General features: G+C 41.0%; 9 protein-coding genes across 9 annotated transcripts; 8 read left to right on the top strand and 1 right to left on the bottom strand. All coding sequences in view use genetic code 12, as the record gives it.

Moving 5' to 3' along the window:
• Positions 1-85: 85 nt before the first annotated feature.
• Positions 86-607, top strand: YFH1 (ferroxidase; the record flags this gene model as incomplete). Its single annotated transcript, XM_051752309.1, has 1 exon — positions 86-607. The coding sequence occupies one exon, from the start codon at positions 86-88 to the stop codon at positions 605-607; it is 522 nt and encodes a 173-aa protein (XP_051608379.1).
• A 394-nt stretch (positions 608-1,001) lies between these two features.
• FGR3 (Fgr3p) lies at positions 1,002-2,462 on the top strand (the record flags this gene model as incomplete). The annotated part of the gene is made up of 1 exon (XM_051752308.1): positions 1,002-2,462. The coding sequence occupies one exon, from the start codon at positions 1,002-1,004 to the stop codon at positions 2,460-2,462; it is 1,461 nt and encodes a 486-aa protein (XP_051608378.1).
• A 437-nt stretch (positions 2,463-2,899) lies between these two features.
• MRP8 (Mrp8p) lies at positions 2,900-3,523 on the top strand (the record flags this gene model as incomplete). The annotated part of the gene is made up of 1 exon (XM_051752307.1): positions 2,900-3,523. The coding sequence occupies one exon, from the start codon at positions 2,900-2,902 to the stop codon at positions 3,521-3,523; it is 624 nt and encodes a 207-aa protein (XP_051608377.1).
• A 299-nt stretch (positions 3,524-3,822) lies between these two features.
• On the top strand, positions 3,823-4,398 carry KGF57_002939 (Sec63 complex subunit; the record flags this gene model as incomplete). The annotated part of the gene is made up of 1 exon (XM_051752306.1): positions 3,823-4,398. The coding sequence occupies one exon, from the start codon at positions 3,823-3,825 to the stop codon at positions 4,396-4,398; it is 576 nt and encodes a 191-aa protein (XP_051608376.1).
• Positions 4,399-4,684: 286 nt separating this feature from the next.
• Positions 4,685-5,767, top strand: KGF57_002938 (metalloendopeptidase; the record flags this gene model as incomplete). The annotated part of the gene is made up of 1 exon (XM_051752305.1): positions 4,685-5,767. The coding sequence occupies one exon, from the start codon at positions 4,685-4,687 to the stop codon at positions 5,765-5,767; it is 1,083 nt and encodes a 360-aa protein (XP_051608375.1).
• Positions 5,768-5,801: 34 nt separating this feature from the next.
• Positions 5,802-6,644, bottom strand: GOA1 (Goa1p; the record flags this gene model as incomplete). The annotated part of the gene is made up of 1 exon (XM_051752303.1): positions 5,802-6,644. The coding sequence occupies one exon, from the start codon at positions 6,642-6,644 to the stop codon at positions 5,802-5,804; it is 843 nt and encodes a 280-aa protein (XP_051608374.1).
• A 2,641-nt stretch (positions 6,645-9,285) lies between these two features.
• On the top strand, positions 9,286-10,719 carry KGF57_002936 (uncharacterized protein; the record flags this gene model as incomplete). The annotated part of the gene is made up of 1 exon (XM_051752302.1): positions 9,286-10,719. The coding sequence occupies one exon, from the start codon at positions 9,286-9,288 to the stop codon at positions 10,717-10,719; it is 1,434 nt and encodes a 477-aa protein (XP_051608373.1).
• Positions 10,720-11,250: 531 nt separating this feature from the next.
• On the top strand, positions 11,251-14,448 carry KGF57_002935 (ubiquitin-specific protease; the record flags this gene model as incomplete). The annotated part of the gene is made up of 1 exon (XM_051752301.1): positions 11,251-14,448. The coding sequence occupies one exon, from the start codon at positions 11,251-11,253 to the stop codon at positions 14,446-14,448; it is 3,198 nt and encodes a 1,065-aa protein (XP_051608372.1).
• A 203-nt stretch (positions 14,449-14,651) lies between these two features.
• KGF57_002934 (uncharacterized protein) lies at positions 14,652-15,398 on the top strand (the record flags this gene model as incomplete). Its single annotated transcript, XM_051752300.1, has 1 exon — positions 14,652-15,398. The coding sequence occupies one exon, from the start codon at positions 14,652-14,654 to the stop codon at positions 15,396-15,398; it is 747 nt and encodes a 248-aa protein (XP_051608371.1).
• Positions 15,399-15,868: the final 470 nt, after the last annotated feature.

Raw genomic sequence — 15,868 nt, 5'->3', positions numbered from 1 at the left:
CTCTGTAGAGAATTCCGAGCTCACCACAATTCTCATAGATTTATCGTCAAACTATTCGGCATATCATAGCATGTCCACACAGAACATGTTTAGACATCTTACAAGACCAGCACAGCTTACTCTACGCCACTCCTTAAGGACTAATATTCCTGCATTGTCAAGATGCGTCTCAAGGAGATTACCATTAAACTCGCATAACGCCACAACTTGTCTCAGGTTGTATTCGATCAGCACACAAGGGGAATCACTCAGTGGCAAAATTGACGAAATTTCAGACGGAGAGTACAACAAATTGTCCAACCAGTACCTTGAGACTTTATCAGAAGAGTTGGAAGAATTGAACGAAGAGTATGATCAAGTCGATGCTGAGCTTAGTCATGGAGTGTTAACCTTGATATTGCCCCCAAATGGTACATACGTGATCAATAAACAGCCTCCAAATAAACAGATTTGGCTCAGCTCACCAATAAGCGGTCCCAAACGGTACGATTTGATCAATGGACAATGGAGAACTTTGAGAGATGGCAGTTTGCTTACAGAGTTGTTGGAACAGGAGATTTCGGAAGCTCTTAAAACAGACTTTAAGTTTGAGTCTGTAAGCTCGTGAGAGGGGAAATACTAGCTGTATGTAAAGGACTCACATCAGGACAAGCAGTAGGCATGTCGGTACTCTAGAACTGTGTATACAAATCAACTATTTATTAGCTTATTCATCTCTAACTTAGTTGAAGTTTCAATTTTTGAGAGACTATACTCTAGAAAAGGTTGATTAGGTACCTTGAACCGTAAGCTGATCATTTCTTTAGTGCCGAGTAATTTGTAATGGCTGTTCATTGTCGCATCTTCAATGTCAATTCCCTCATTCCAATTTTTTGCTTCCACTTTCGCGTCATTACTAACAAAAGTAGATTTCACCCATCTCTTTTTCCACAACTAATCCTAGATCCGAAAAGCTCAAGACACACACGCTTGTCCTTCACTATCTAGAGAAGAATATCGAGATGGCTAGACTAAAGTCTGTTCGTGGTCCCAAACGTTTGAGCAAAAATGTCGAGATCGCACAGGAATATCATAGACAGAACGTGAACAAATTGTTGATAACTATAAGGTTGCCCTCGGACAAACTAAGAGGTGTTGGTCAAAACTCGATACAAGTTCTGTCTTATAGTACGCATAACCCGCATCAATCAGTGGAAATGGACCCAAGTGCTCACTACTTTCAACAGCTTCTGAGGTCACTGATTTTGCCAGAGCCATACGACTTTGATGCAGGGGAGTTTGCAGAGTTGGAAACTGAGTTGAATCAAGCTTTGAACCAGCCTCAACAAGAGCGACGGAGAAGCAGCCATAGCAGAGGGGTAGATATAGTTGAGGCACTAAAAGCTAGTCCAAAGAGGAAAAATCTGGATAGCAAAGGAGATGAAACTTCCGAGATGCAACCAACTAAACCAATCCTGCAACCACTTCCGCGACCAGCAACACCAACAAAACGAAGAAAGACAACTAAGCGCCCTACAATTCTGCCGAGACAACAACCCACCTTCAAGCCTGTACCCGCCAATATTGTACCGATTCTAGAATCAGAGTTGCCACATATACGGGCTGGAGAAGATGACGACGATGATGGGGTCAATATTGAATCTATAATTGTTTCTTTACGAGATCTGTTGGGAGGAACCAAGATTAAGCTACCTGTACGATCAAGGTTCTGCTCGCATTTTGATTGCTTCGATTATGAAAACTTCTGCCTATTCTACCGAATCCCAGCATCGGTGAAAGATATAACGCGGAAGTCTCTAATACAGCACAAATATAATGAGATGGCAAGAAGGAGTAGCAGTACCCAAACATCGTCGCAACAATCTCAGAATCAAAGCATGCCGCAGACCACGTACCAGCAGCTAATGCCATACCAGACAAATTTCGGATCAGGTACCGATCATACTTCCCCGATGGTCATTCAGCAACTCAGGCTTGCACCATATGTTAAGGTTGTTGATAACCCGATGCCAGGTCACAACTACACACTGAAGTTTGTCACACCAGGGTACGAAACTTGTCCCTTCTACTCATGTCCCATATGCAGCACAAAGTTTCCTTTAAACGCGTTACAGATTAGCGACGCATTCAACTATTTTGTGAAAACTACAGCTCCACTGGTGGAAAGTGTAGAGCTAGTGGGGCTGGAGAAATATCGGGCGATCGGAGAATCGGAATCGCAGTTAAATACTAAAAATGCGGTTACAGGAGGGACGCAAGTTTTGCAGATTAGTTCTGATGACGAGGAGGGTGATGAGAAAGAGCGAACAGAGTCCGCAACGAGACAGAAAATGAAGCTTGATAACTTTGTCAATGGGTCGCTTGATCCAAACGTATTTGCATCAGCAAGCAACCTATTCCATCAGAACAACAACTCCGATTATCAGGGGTATACTCGTGACGATCCAATTGTTTTGGATTAGTGTTATGCATCAGTTCATATTGACACTTGCGGATAATGTATATCAAATGCGCTAGAGTGGTGTTTCACAGCAGTATAATCGAAAGGGAGGATCGATAGCCTTGTGGGTGTGCAGCGTATACCAAGGACCCTACAATGCGGTTGAGCACAGGACATTATATATATAGACATGAATGGGACAATGTGTAACTCGGTTTTTGCCTGACACACCATCAAATAGAGGGATAGTATGGGGTGCCAACTGCGTAAAGTACATAGAAGACCAATGAATGACATAGTACTACCGAAAACAGGGCTCAAGTAGTTGTACAGCTAATTCTCTGTCCTTCTCGTTCAACACTCTTGGTCGCCGCCGCCGCCGCAGTTGATCCGAAAGAGAAAAAAATGTCAACCCAATACAATTACCTACCATTCAGATGACATCAACAATCACACAATATGTCAAGCTTGGAGGAAGTTAACAAGAAGATCCTGGATCTTGAGATTATTATTGAGAAGCAATCAAAAATAATCGCCACTACAGGTCAAAAATTGTTGGAGATCCAAGTAAAGGAAGTCAAGTCCAGGATGGCGGATTTGGATTCAGGGGCAAGCAAAGCACAATCGTTTGACACTGCTGACTATATTGGAAATGATGACGTTGTTCAGTTGGTTACGGAATTGCAATCCCAATTGGATAACTTGGAGGATAGAGCTTCTCGTCGTACTTACAATTCCACTTTGATCAAAGATGAGCAGAAGTTGGCTCCAATGAGCAATAAAGATGGCGATGAACCGCAGTTTAGCCTTCCCTCAACATTGAAGGACTTTAAGCAAATGCCAAAAGCCAAAGTGCTTGAGTTGGGAGTGTTTTACGAGATACTTTTACCAAACGAAGAAGAAATAAATGAGGTCTTGGAGAAGGACACCGGTAATAGTAAGAATGAAATAATTGATCTTGCCAAGAACAAAGACGTTTCCAAATTGGAAGAGCAGTTTACTGATGAACAAGTGGATGAGGTATACGACGAAATTGCTAGATATTTTGGAATTACACATAGAAGAGCTAGTGATGGCTGGTAAAACGGTTAAGGGTTCGATTGGTTTTTTTTTCTTTTGTTTATTTTTTTTTTTACAGAAGTACGTTTAGGTAATAGGATAAAGTGAACAATCAACACACTATGCCCAAAGTTGAGGCATTAACTCGTCTCTGTTATGTCCTCTAGTACTATACTACTCAAACCCTAGCACACTCTTACTCGTAGTTTATATACAGGACTTCTTGCACCATTTGACGTGGTGGAAAAAAAAAAAAAAGTTGTGTCCTTTCTGCAAATCAAACATACTCATTCAACACATTCAATCACGATTATCTCCATCAAATGTCAGAAGAGACTCCTAACCCAACTCCAGAACCAGAGTTGGTAAAGATTTCCATCTTCACGCCGTTGATATACGTGGGAGTAGTATTGTCCGTATTCGTTGTGTTTTCGATTTTCTACAGAAGACGCAGACTTGCAAAATTCCAACAAATTGAACCCATTTTCAAAGAGAACCACAATGCTATCATATATCAACAGTTAAAGTCTCAGTATGTGGACCCGGATTTGCCAAAGGATCAGAAACCGCACAAGAAAGTGATGAAGGCGGCTTTACTACGTAGAGGCGTTGAGGCTATCAGAAGAAGCATGAAGTTGAAGGAAAACGAGCCTGTTTTTAATAAATTGTATCAAAATGGACTGATAGGTGATGACATGTTCAAACAATTGGAGTTTGAGATTAAGTTTCAGGAATTGGAATTGAGGGAGATTGTTACGGAAACGGAACAGTATAAGAAGGGTTGGTCGCAAACATTCTTTCCCTTGGCTCAGGAAATATGTTTTAATGAAGCGTTGAGAAGAAGATTGAATGCCGTTGATGATAGATCAGGAAAATTGTCCGAGCTCTGGGGTTTATAGGTGATTGATTAGAGTAGGTAGTTGCTAGATTTGTAACATGCTTAAATAATAAACCGCACATGCCGGATTTGATCATTGCAATTGAATCTGAGCTGATTATATGTAACTATGCATGATGTACTTGTTGGGGGGCGATAGGTATGTCACGATTTACCCTCAGTTGGTGAAGTGTCTGTTGAATTCCATCACGTTCGGAGCGCGGAACGCAAGTAAAAAAACGATCTTTCACATTGCTCGCAAGTTTTCTAATAAACCAATTCATCTCAATCTTGCCAGTGATAGAGCCATGTTCAGGTCCAGCATCGCAACCCAAATACGCACTGGGGCGCTCAGGCAATTCACAAAGCTTTCAACGGGGCCGTTCCCTGACCATACATTTGCACGTACCCGTGCCATCCAAATCAGACCTTATGCTTCCTATCGCCGTTTCAATAATTCAAATGCGTCCACCAACATCTACGAGTACTACTTGCAGCTTCTCACGAGCAGGAAGGCATTATACATAGGAGGAGGTCTTTTGGGCTTTTACCTTATCAATCTTCATGAGGCACCTTTTACCCATAGACTTCGATTCATTTGGATTCCGTTTTGGATTGAAACCAGGATTGGCGACTATAGTTATAGACAAATTATGTCGCAATATGGCTCGATGATTTTGCCTCACCTGAATCCCCTTTACGGACGGATTTCCAACATTATGAATAAACTACTCGCCACAGCGATAGCCAACAACGAGGACCAGACTCAAAAGAGACATTTGAAGGAATTGCATTGGGAGATCAACATCATCCAAAATGATTCGCTTCCGCCAAACGCATTCATTTTGCCCAACGGAAAGATTTTCATATTCAGTTCCATCTTGCCAATCTGTGAGAATGATGACGGATTAGCAACGGTGTTATCCCATGAATTATCACATCAATTAGCTCAACACTCGAGTGAGCAATTGAGCTCACAACCTTTTTATATGGTGTTATCGGGAGTGCTTTACTCATTAACCGGAGTATCATGGTTCAATGATTTGTTAATCAATGGCTTATTCACTATGCCCGCGAGCAGGGAGATGGAGACGGAAGCGGACCATATTGGATGCGAAATATTGGCAAAAAGCTGCTTTAATCCTGACCAATCAATACAATTCTGGGAAAGAATGGGAAGAGAAGAACAAAGGTTGTCCAAGCAAATGGGCGGAGGAGGAGCAGCGAATTCGGTTTTGGGACAGTGGTTTTCTACTCATCCAGCCACCACGAAGAGAATCCACGACATTGAAAATTGGTTGCCCAAGTTGAGAGAAATGCGAGAGAGCAGTGGCTGTTATGAGTATGGAAGGTTCCATGACTTTAGTGCCAACTATTTCAAGAGACAGTAGATGCAATTTATTAGATCATGACGGTGTATATACATTAGACGTTCTTGAACTTTTTGTACAATTCACTTTCCATATTCTCCATGGAAGAAACTCCTCGTATCCACGTTGATTTGGATTTCCACCCTATTGGTGAGATTTCCAAAGATATAGCCCAACTATCCTCGTCTAATTTCAACATGTATACTGAGACTACCCCCAATCTCTTTCGCGTTTGTACGTTTCTTTCGCTATAGTAGGGTAACAGAGCTTTGATAAATCGCTGTAGCGTACAATCATCTCTGTTGGTTTCATATATCTTTGCTTGACTTGTGACCCAGCTCTCAAACTCATTTTCAAAAAAATGGACATTGAACTGAGAGTCCTTCATGAAACTCGATAAAATCTCATTGTCCTCAACTGAATTCGGATTACTGGTGATGTGCTCAACAATCCGTTTCCCTACCAAATCCACAATCTGTCTCCTCAAGGAATCATATTCATTTTCAATATCCTCTTGGATGTTGTACAACTGAGATTCGTCGTATGGCAAAATCTTCACCACTTGAGCAGGGGGATACTTTGAACCTTGTTCTTCAGTGGTGCGATCAACAATTTGATTTGCATTCTTCTCGTACAAATTGTGCTTAATCTTTCTGTTTAAGTAGTATCCAGCTATCAGAATCGGCGGGCCCAAAGTAATCCAGATTTGTGGATGTAGATTAATGAATGTCAATACCCCTGCTCCCAACCCACTAAGATATTTCAATTGGTATGGGATCAAGTTGTTCCATATTAGAAGTGGATAAGTTTTATTAGCCACGTATGAATTTCTCGGTATCTCTGTATATGATTGGAATAGTGTGCGTTTTGAAATTCTGAAACATGTTGGTCGTATCATGTGCAAGTATGATATTTGTGATGGTAAGCCAGATAGGTTACCCTAACGAGTGGATTTTTTTTTTTTTTTTTTTTTTTTTCTTCTTTCTCTTACTTCAGCTTTTGGTGTTTGTGTAAAGCAGATACGACTGGTCAATGAGGTAGAGAATACTTTTAGCTAAAGAAGGCTTCGTCAGACAGCAAATATGCTTTGAACAGTATTACTGATATATCTTTTTGTAGGGTAGCTCCACTTTTTTACATAACATACATCTACACAATCTTAGTGAACTACAATTGGAGTTTTCATCCGCCAGCAGATAGAACAGACACTGACACATACCTTCACATACATCAATAGAAACCAAAAGACCAGCCAAGAATGGTTTATATATATTGAGCTAGAATTTTACTAACATGCAAGCCAAGAACACCTTTTATCAGCTCAATGGGAGACCAAAATTACATCCCACCTATCATTGCCTACTGAAAGCCGCCAATGGAAGAGACTATTGTGTTGTCGAGTGTCGGATGGGTGGGGGAAGGGGTGTTGGGGGTTGGTGCTGCAATGAACATTACACTTGCAGGAAAAGCATCGGCCGTGAATGCTTTGCACAACAGAGATAAAATTGACCAGTATTATATTCGAAAGGAGATGGTTGAATTAAAGCGCATATGGCGAAGGGCTCAGTTTTTGGATTGCCAAAGCCACAAATATGAATGTTTGCAACATAGGAGAATCAAAAACTTGTGGTCGAAAACGTTGTCCCAAGGAAGGCTAAAGGTATTGCGTCGGAAATTAGATAATGCATATTTCCCGAGAGTCGCTCTTGAATCTCACAAGAGGTCACAGCTAACACACTCACACGAGTAAATAGTTCTCTCCACAGCATTCTCAATGATACCAAAATTTGACAGTATCGTTGGCAAAGACTCTGTAAGACTATGTCCCAGAGCTTAACAAATTGATTCTTTCAATTACTAAAACCCTGCCTGAATATTTTCCCAACAAAACATATGATGGCCATTATGTGGTTAATTTGAAATCTATAAATGTACATACTGCATCGGCTATCAACATAACTAGAGCAAAAGCTATGTCAAGAGTTGCCAATGCGGTATTGAAAGATCAGCCGCTTGTGAATGAACTATGCAAGTTGATTGAATAGACTGGAAGCATTGCCAAGGGAGCAAAAAGTTACCAATAGAAGCACTAAATAAGGAGCCAAAAATAATACGAGAAGTCATAGGGAATAGTCTCTACTTGCTGGTCTCCACCATTTGCTAATGCGTGTGTGGAATGGAACAGTATTCTGGTTGCAAAACAGACCTTTTTTTTTTTCTCCCTTTTGTACGCACCATGATATCTGAATTTTAGGTTGAGCTTCACATTTGAGGGCTTTCAAGAAAGAGTAAAGAGTGGAGGTTACTCACGTAGAGTCAAGAGGAACCGACTCAAAATGCTTAGGAAAAGCAGGCGTATACCATTGTCAGTTTTTTGTTATATACCTCTGTTTGTACACTTTATTTTTTTCTTTCGATAAAGTGTGATCTAGACCTTTTGGAGATAAAGTTACAACACAAAAACCATGAAGAGAAGCGTGAATACAAAAATACGAAAGGGTTCAAAATTTACAGTAAGAAACAACATGTGCTTTAAACTATATGGCGTACACAAACAGCGTGGGAAAATCCCTTGTGGTTTTCGGCGAATATTTAATGACAAGTTTGAAAATTTCATTCAACTAGTTGTGACTTCTGCTTATTTTTGTCTTTTTTTTTTTTTTTTTCATTTATTTCCTTTCAACTACAAGGGAAGCTCCAATAGATTAATATCCATACATATCCAGCAAAGCTGCACCTACGGAAACAAGTGTAGTAGATGGTTTGTCGTTGTACTATATGCGGGAAATGGTTACACTCCAGACGAATGGCAATCGAACACGTTTCCACTCAACACGGCATTGAAAAAGACGCAGTGGAAAAATTCTTTTATGGCATTAGCGTCAAGTGAAGAGAGGCAGATGATTAGTAGTAGCAGGAGAGGAGTAGTCAAGGATGATTCAGCATCTACCGACACTCAACATCATTCCAAGTTTTCAACTTCTCTTGCTCGTGGGATCGTGAGAGAGTTGAAATCCATCACAAGACAAAACACAAGAAAGAGGTTAAAATTTCGAAAGGGCAGCGGTGGACATTATTTCTCAGGTATTGTCTATGATGTCATTTCTGCACACATAATGATACAAAATCCAACATTTAGAGAGACCAAAAACTCAAAAACATAAAACATAACAAGAAAAAGAAAAAGAGGTTACAAAAGGAAAACACAAACATGAGCAACAAAAGAGCAAAGTATTGCCACGTGTAAAATGAGTTCACGACACTGACTTGGACAGGCATTGACTATCTTAGACACACCAAATAGCTGCATATTTTGCATTAATCAGTATAATTTAAAGATTGTACTGAATAGAATAACTACTGCATGTGCAAGAAGGGTGTTACATTATTGAGAAAGTAGAACGTATGGCTATATCTTGTAATCTATTATCTAGTGATGCACGTGATACAGGTAGCGCTATTCCAGTGAACAAATGTGGACATAGTAGAAATACTTTGGAGTAAGCAAACTTTACAAAAGAATTGCTTTTCACAGATACATGGGAACACACATTTCAGCACGGCTGATAGATGGTCCTTCTTTGAATAAATGGTTTCTCAAAATGCCAAGCTCTCCCAAATCAAGATTTAGAGCACTATTGTTGGCAAGTGTGGTAGCATTGATTATTATTTACTACTTCAAATCGCCAAATTCATTAATCACCAGCCAAAGGCCAGTAGGCAACTTGATACTTGATTATGGCTCTCACAGATCCATAGAGGAGCAAATACAGGAGCAGGAAGAGCAACAACTGGCCAATTCCGAGCCTACTGATTCAGAAAACGTTCCGCTGACACAGTCAGAAGATCAAGGCAATCCAAGAAAGTTTCTTGGAGATATCAATGTTGTTCCACCTCTGGAGGCACCGCCTGTATCACCCGGTACAAAGGAGTTACTTGGGGTCCCGCCTCCAAACTATTTCTTCAAAACTGTCACAAACCCTGAACCGCGTATGCCAAAGGAATGGATACAGTCCTTGACAAATCGCCGCATTGAGAATCTAAAGTTTAGAATTTACTCACACAACGTCAAGAATGGCGGGTCCCATGAATTGGTTTCAGGGGAGCTATCTTGGGAGGAGAGAGTGAAAGAGATTGCCTTATCTATGAAGTTTCATTCTACTGAGACAACAATCTTCACTTTACAAGAAGTTTACAAATATCAACTATTGGACATTCTTGCTCAACTAAATAAATTCAATGACGAGTGGGCGTTTTACGGCGTTGGACGCATCAATGGGAAAGATTTGGGTGAGTTTGTTCCGATCTTATACAATAAGAATCATTGGGATTTATTATATAATGATACCATTTGGTTGAATGATAAGGATCCTCGCTCCTCTTTACAAGGATGGGATGCAACATACGCGAGAATCGCGTCTGTAGCGAGTCTTCGTCATAAACTACTGAACAATATCATCAACGTATTCAACACTCACTTTGATCATGTCGGTACTGCAGCCAGAGAGGGGTCATCGGAATTAATATTGGCCAAAGCCAACCTGATTTTGAAACAGAGCGAGAACAAATGGCCCAGCTTTTTTGCAGGCGATTTCAATGCTTATCCGGATGACGAATGTATTACAAAGATAAAATCTGAAATGACTAATAGTGTTGCGTTGGCAACAGTGGGGAACAGATACGGACACACCAAATCAACTGTCACTGGATTTGAAGGTGAGGTTTTACGTGATGGCGAACAGGATATTGATTATATCTTTGCTCCAAAGTACACGAAAAGAGTGGACGAAGTGGGTGGTGCAAAAACGTCAAGCTCTGTCTGCGATAAGAGCCTAAAATCAAACGTTTTTGCAGAGAAGGCAGATTTAGTATTGATTCAATTTGGAATGTTGCATTCTAAATTCAATGGACGCTACATGAGTGATCATCGACCGATAGTTGCTGATTTTGCAATAAATCCCAAATGCTCATGAAGAGCTTATTTGGGAGCTAATCGTCTCTTGAGTGGATCATAGCCTATATTTAGTATTTATAGAAGAGTTTGCTACCTCTTTCGTTATTCCCTGTGGGTGGGTGGGTTGTAAAATCAACTTCAGATTTTTTGCATGCACAATCAAGTTATCCAGATATGGCAACTGCGATCAGCCCAATCAACGTGGCATCTCTTTCCCTCAATCTGTACACGCTATCCACTAAGCATTGCCACCAAGCAACACATTAATTGTCCGTATTTCCAGCAAATTCAACACTTGGTGGCTCCTATTGTTGAAAGAGCTGTGGTGATAGCAAATATCGGGCTACTGCATTTATTTTCCCAGTCACGTTCTCCACATAAAAAACAACAAAAAAAAAAAGAAAATCATAATATTAGTAGCCCACGATTTCATGGAAAGGTAGTATAGACCAACTCCTCCATATTCCAAGTACTTGATGACTAAACGACACCAGAGCTAGAAAAATAATAGACTAAAGCTACACCTTTACAATCAATATCATCATAAGATATGACTTTTGCATCTACATCGCCGTCGAAACTCTCAGGGTCCTACTTGTCATCCAAAAAGCTACCTCCGCCTCCTCCGCCTCCTCAGCCTCCTCAGCCTCCTGATCCACCACTACATACCCACCATCATAAAGAAACAGTAAATCTTGTTTATGCACATTCCTCGATAGGGTCAGTTCCCATGTCAGACTCCACCAACAACTCACGAAATGGAGATCGGCGTAGCCCTGTTGAAGCTGGGTTTGCCAGTTACAATACCGATTTCAGCTCTAGCAGTGACAGCGGTACTGATTATAGTACCAAGAACGGTACCCCCAGCATACATTATGACAAGATCCGGACTTCCAGTTTACAAACAACGCCGTCTTCACGACTGCAACCAAACTCAACGGCCATGCGGCCGTCAGGATCGACTAATTCAATGCTTAGTCAAGAAGATGTTGAATACTACTACACAAAACTCATAAATTACGAATTCCGGAATCTTCAATTGGACACCGAGCTACAAAAGATGTCATTGTTTGATCTTATTGATTACTGTGAGTCCTTATACGAACTTGCAAATGAATCGACAGATCACCTACAAGCTATCAAAAGTTATACAAAGGGATTCTTGATATTCAACTACTTCATAAACAGTTTTGTCATGTTTCATTTTGATGGATTTGATGCATTCATAGAACTGAATGAACAAGATTTCATTATATACTTGAACATTTTTGCATTTTACAATACTGAACAAGCCTTCCAAAATGGCAACTACACGGTGTCTTCAAGCGAGTTAAGACTATTTATTAAACTGTACTTGGTAAAGAAAAACTTGTTGAGTTTTGATCTCGATGAGTTGTACGAGTGGTTGTTTCAGTACATTGACTATCTTCGAGACAAGGATCAACTGGCAGACGAGATTGGTTTCAGAAAGGGAACGGAAGAAGACGCACAAAAAGTGACTCTAGATGGATCAGATGGAAACAGTGACGTTGGAGGTCAAGAAGAATACACAGATTCGGCTTCTGATGCCGATGAAGTGTCGAATGGTGCATACGACGACGAGTTATCATTTGTCAGAGTTGATCATCCTCCAACTCCAGGAATGGGACGTCAATCTCGAGAGTCATCGCTTGGCTCTATTTCTGGATTCAAAGTGCGCTATCCATCTGTTAACTTACCGAAGCGAAATGGTGGACACGATCCTCATTCAGGAGCTAAATCAGTGAATGAGAAAGCATTGAAAAAGCCACCCCCTCCCATTCCAACTTCCCTTCCTCCAGCATTGTTGAGCCAACAATTGGATTCCATCTCAGTACACACGAGAAATGATCACCTTGAAATTAATGGTGTCTCGGGGGGGAAGGATAAGGGAATGGAACCAGGTCGAATCCACCGTAAAGAGGGTCATCAAGATCCATATCCAAATGATGACATTATATCAAAGTTGACTGAGGAAGAGACTACTTTTGGGCAGGATGCTCAAGCGAGTACGAGTCAGGATATTGTGCAAGGCTATACACGCAAATCTCAAAGACCGCCAATTCCTGCAGCTCATGCAGTTGGCGTAAACAATTTTGATTCGTCTGCAGTAAATCAAAAGTACAATCACTCACATCGTGTGATGCCTAATGGTCGTCAATATCTGTATGCATCAACTGGTCAACCAATCTATCAAACATCCACGCCAATGCCGACCTTTCCGCCTCCTCAGCCACACATACAGCCACCGCATCCATCAATTTTGTATCTACCTTATGGCTACAGCAATGGCGCCATGACTCAATACCAGCAACTCCCAGGTAGCCTGTACGATCCTGCACATCAGCAATACCAGCAACCTAATTACCCTCAATATTTTTCACACCCTTCTCCCCAAAGCCACCCCATGATACCGGCTCACGTTTTGAAACAACAAGAACAAATCAAATCTGGAAAGATGTCCATACGCAAGGACTATGCAATTTGCGGGTTAAGAAATTTTGGCTCGTCATGTTACATAAATTCAACTATACAAATGCTATTTGGGATATATTCTTTCAAGGTCATTTTCAATCGCGGGTACCAAAAATATGTCAAGGATCCCGGGTTTTTGAAGATAATGCAGCACCCAGATTCACACAAGAAAGATTCAGTTTTATTGAGCGAAGCAGTTTCAGGATTGCTTCGCACCTTCCAACAAAATGGCGGTCTTTCTGTTTCTCCCACCAAGTTTATTCGAGTCACCTCATTGCTAAAGCCAGATTTTAATATCCCCCATGAGCAACAAGATTCTCAGGAATTTCTTTTGTTCGTATTGGAGAGACTACATGCTGAGTTATGTGATAAGAGCTTAGAGTACTTTGATCCTGAAGTTTTGTGTGCAAAATGGAACATCAACGTTTCTGTTGAAAATCGGTCGTCATACTTCAAGTGGTGGAGATCGTTGCATGAGCACGAGGGATCCAGTCCCATCCTGGACTTGTTTCAAGGCCATTTGCAAAATAAACTTCGTTGTAACAAATGCAGCTACGAATCAATCACTTACTCGCCCTTCTCAATATTATCATTGCCGATACCGAACACCAAGCGACCTAATGAAGTTGTCGATTTGACGTCGTGCCTTAGTTACTACATTCAAGATGAAACTTTGTCAGGCGAAAATGCGTGGAGGTGTCCTAAATGCCATGGTGAAGTGCCCACCGTTGACAACCACCCAGTTTTCGTCCAAAAGAAGGGCCTTTTCAAATTGGGTAAATCAAAGAAAACACCTGCTGCGTCTAAGGGGAATAAAGTATCGTCATCGGATACGATTTCCACCAAATCGCTTAGTTTTGTGAAATTACCACCCATTTTGTTTATTCATTTATCCAGATTTTCTATGCACAACTTAACCGACAAGCTTAGCACACCAATTCGGTACCCAATTGAACTCCGATTCAACAACCAAGGCCACGAGATTTTGTACAAGATATCGGGAGTTATCAACCACTTTGGTAATTTGAAAAGTGGGCATTATACTGCACTAATCAATAAATCCACAACAAATGAGCTGAAACATGACTTAGAAAATTTGAAGAACCCATGCTGGTGTAACTTTGATGATGAAAATGTTCGTTCAAGTGTCAATAATGGTACTTTGAGGTTGGGTGTTGATGGCCAGAGCCATAGCGTGCTAGAAATGATCTCAACGGATGTTTATGTGTTGTGTTATGAACGAGTCGACGCTTAGGGGCTTCAAACGGTAGATTTGGAGATGGATGGCTGTGCAGGGTGTGTATACGGAGAAGACGATTTACTTCTTAGATAATATAATATGTAGATAGTCTACTTGTATACCTATCTAAGTTGATAAAAGCGAGATTGTGCGTACACACTTCTCTGTGTAATCACAATCAAAATAACTGCACCCAATCTCCACACAAGCTTTCCCACATGGCAAGAGCAGAGTTAGGCACGTCAAAGTACGAAGCCAAGAGGTTAAAAGCAAGCGGACTTCAGAAACTAAAATTCTATTGCCAAATATGTTCCAAACAGTGTCGTGATGCCAACGGATTCAAAAATCATCTTCAATCAAAATCGCACCTAGGTCGCATATCCAACTTGCAATCTAGTGGGGAGTCACAGAGTATAGTATCCACTTATTCCCATCAGTTTCAAACTGATTTTTTGAATCTACTACGTGTGAGCCATGGCACCAAATCCATAAATGCCAATCGATTTTATCAAGAGTATATTCGACAACGGGATCATGTGCATATGAATGTGACTCGCTGGAAGAGTCTAACTTCATTTGTGAAGCACTTGGGCCAACATGGGTTGGTTAAGGTGACAAGGATCAACGATAGTGAGGAAGATAGTGAGGGGTTCAACTTGGAGATCCGATTGATTGACTCTCGAGAGGTTGAGAAATTCAAAAGCAAAGCGGATGAGGAGCGTGAAAGAGTAGATGCTGAGATAAACGACAAGTTGATTCAGAAACAGATAAAACGTGGGCAAGAGATGTTGCAGATGAAGGCACTGCAAAAGGAAGCATCATGTAATGAGAGCAACGACAAAGGTGAGAGAGAGGCTGCTGCTCCACATGAGCAGACACAGACTACATCTGGCCCAATAAGGCTAAGTGTTAAGAAGAAAGCTGTTGGCAAAATAAAGTCCGCATTTGATGACGAGAGCGACTAAGCTGTGACGACGACCAACAAGATTATTCAAGTCCAAGAAAACTCAACTACATTGTGAGTGTTGTACAGTCCCCGTCCGTCAGACAAGACATACACTTGGCAAGTGTCCTTTTTTTGGAGAAGGATATTCCAAGGTGAGTTTTGCATCTTTGGTTTCTGCTCTTGCTTATTGCATCCATTTGTATGAGTCCCCGTTAGGTTTCGTGGTTATAGGCTTTTTCGGGACACTTTCACAACCACTTGTTGAGATGTGCTCAAAACTTGTGCAATTTGTATTGACACGCCGCTGGCGAAAAGCTGTGGCAGTATTTGTTGGCAAACTCTAATTTTAAGGATAGAGAGAGAGCAGATCGCAATGAATAGCATAGATTGTTTTAATTGAACCCATTGAAGTTTCATGAATTCGCTTCGTGACCGACTTTTCATTGTAGGATGTTGGACAAGTCACCATAAAGTACATAATATCATCAC

This window comes from Candida theae, assembly GCF_024610275.1.
Source record: "Candida theae strain CBS 12239 chromosome Unknown scaffold2, whole genome shotgun sequence".
In the NCBI taxonomy this organism is placed as follows: Eukaryota; Fungi; Ascomycota; class Pichiomycetes; order Serinales; family Debaryomycetaceae; genus Lodderomyces; species Lodderomyces theae.
Note: the sequence above shows the minus strand (reverse complement) of the source record. Positions and strands in the feature narration are given on the sequence as shown.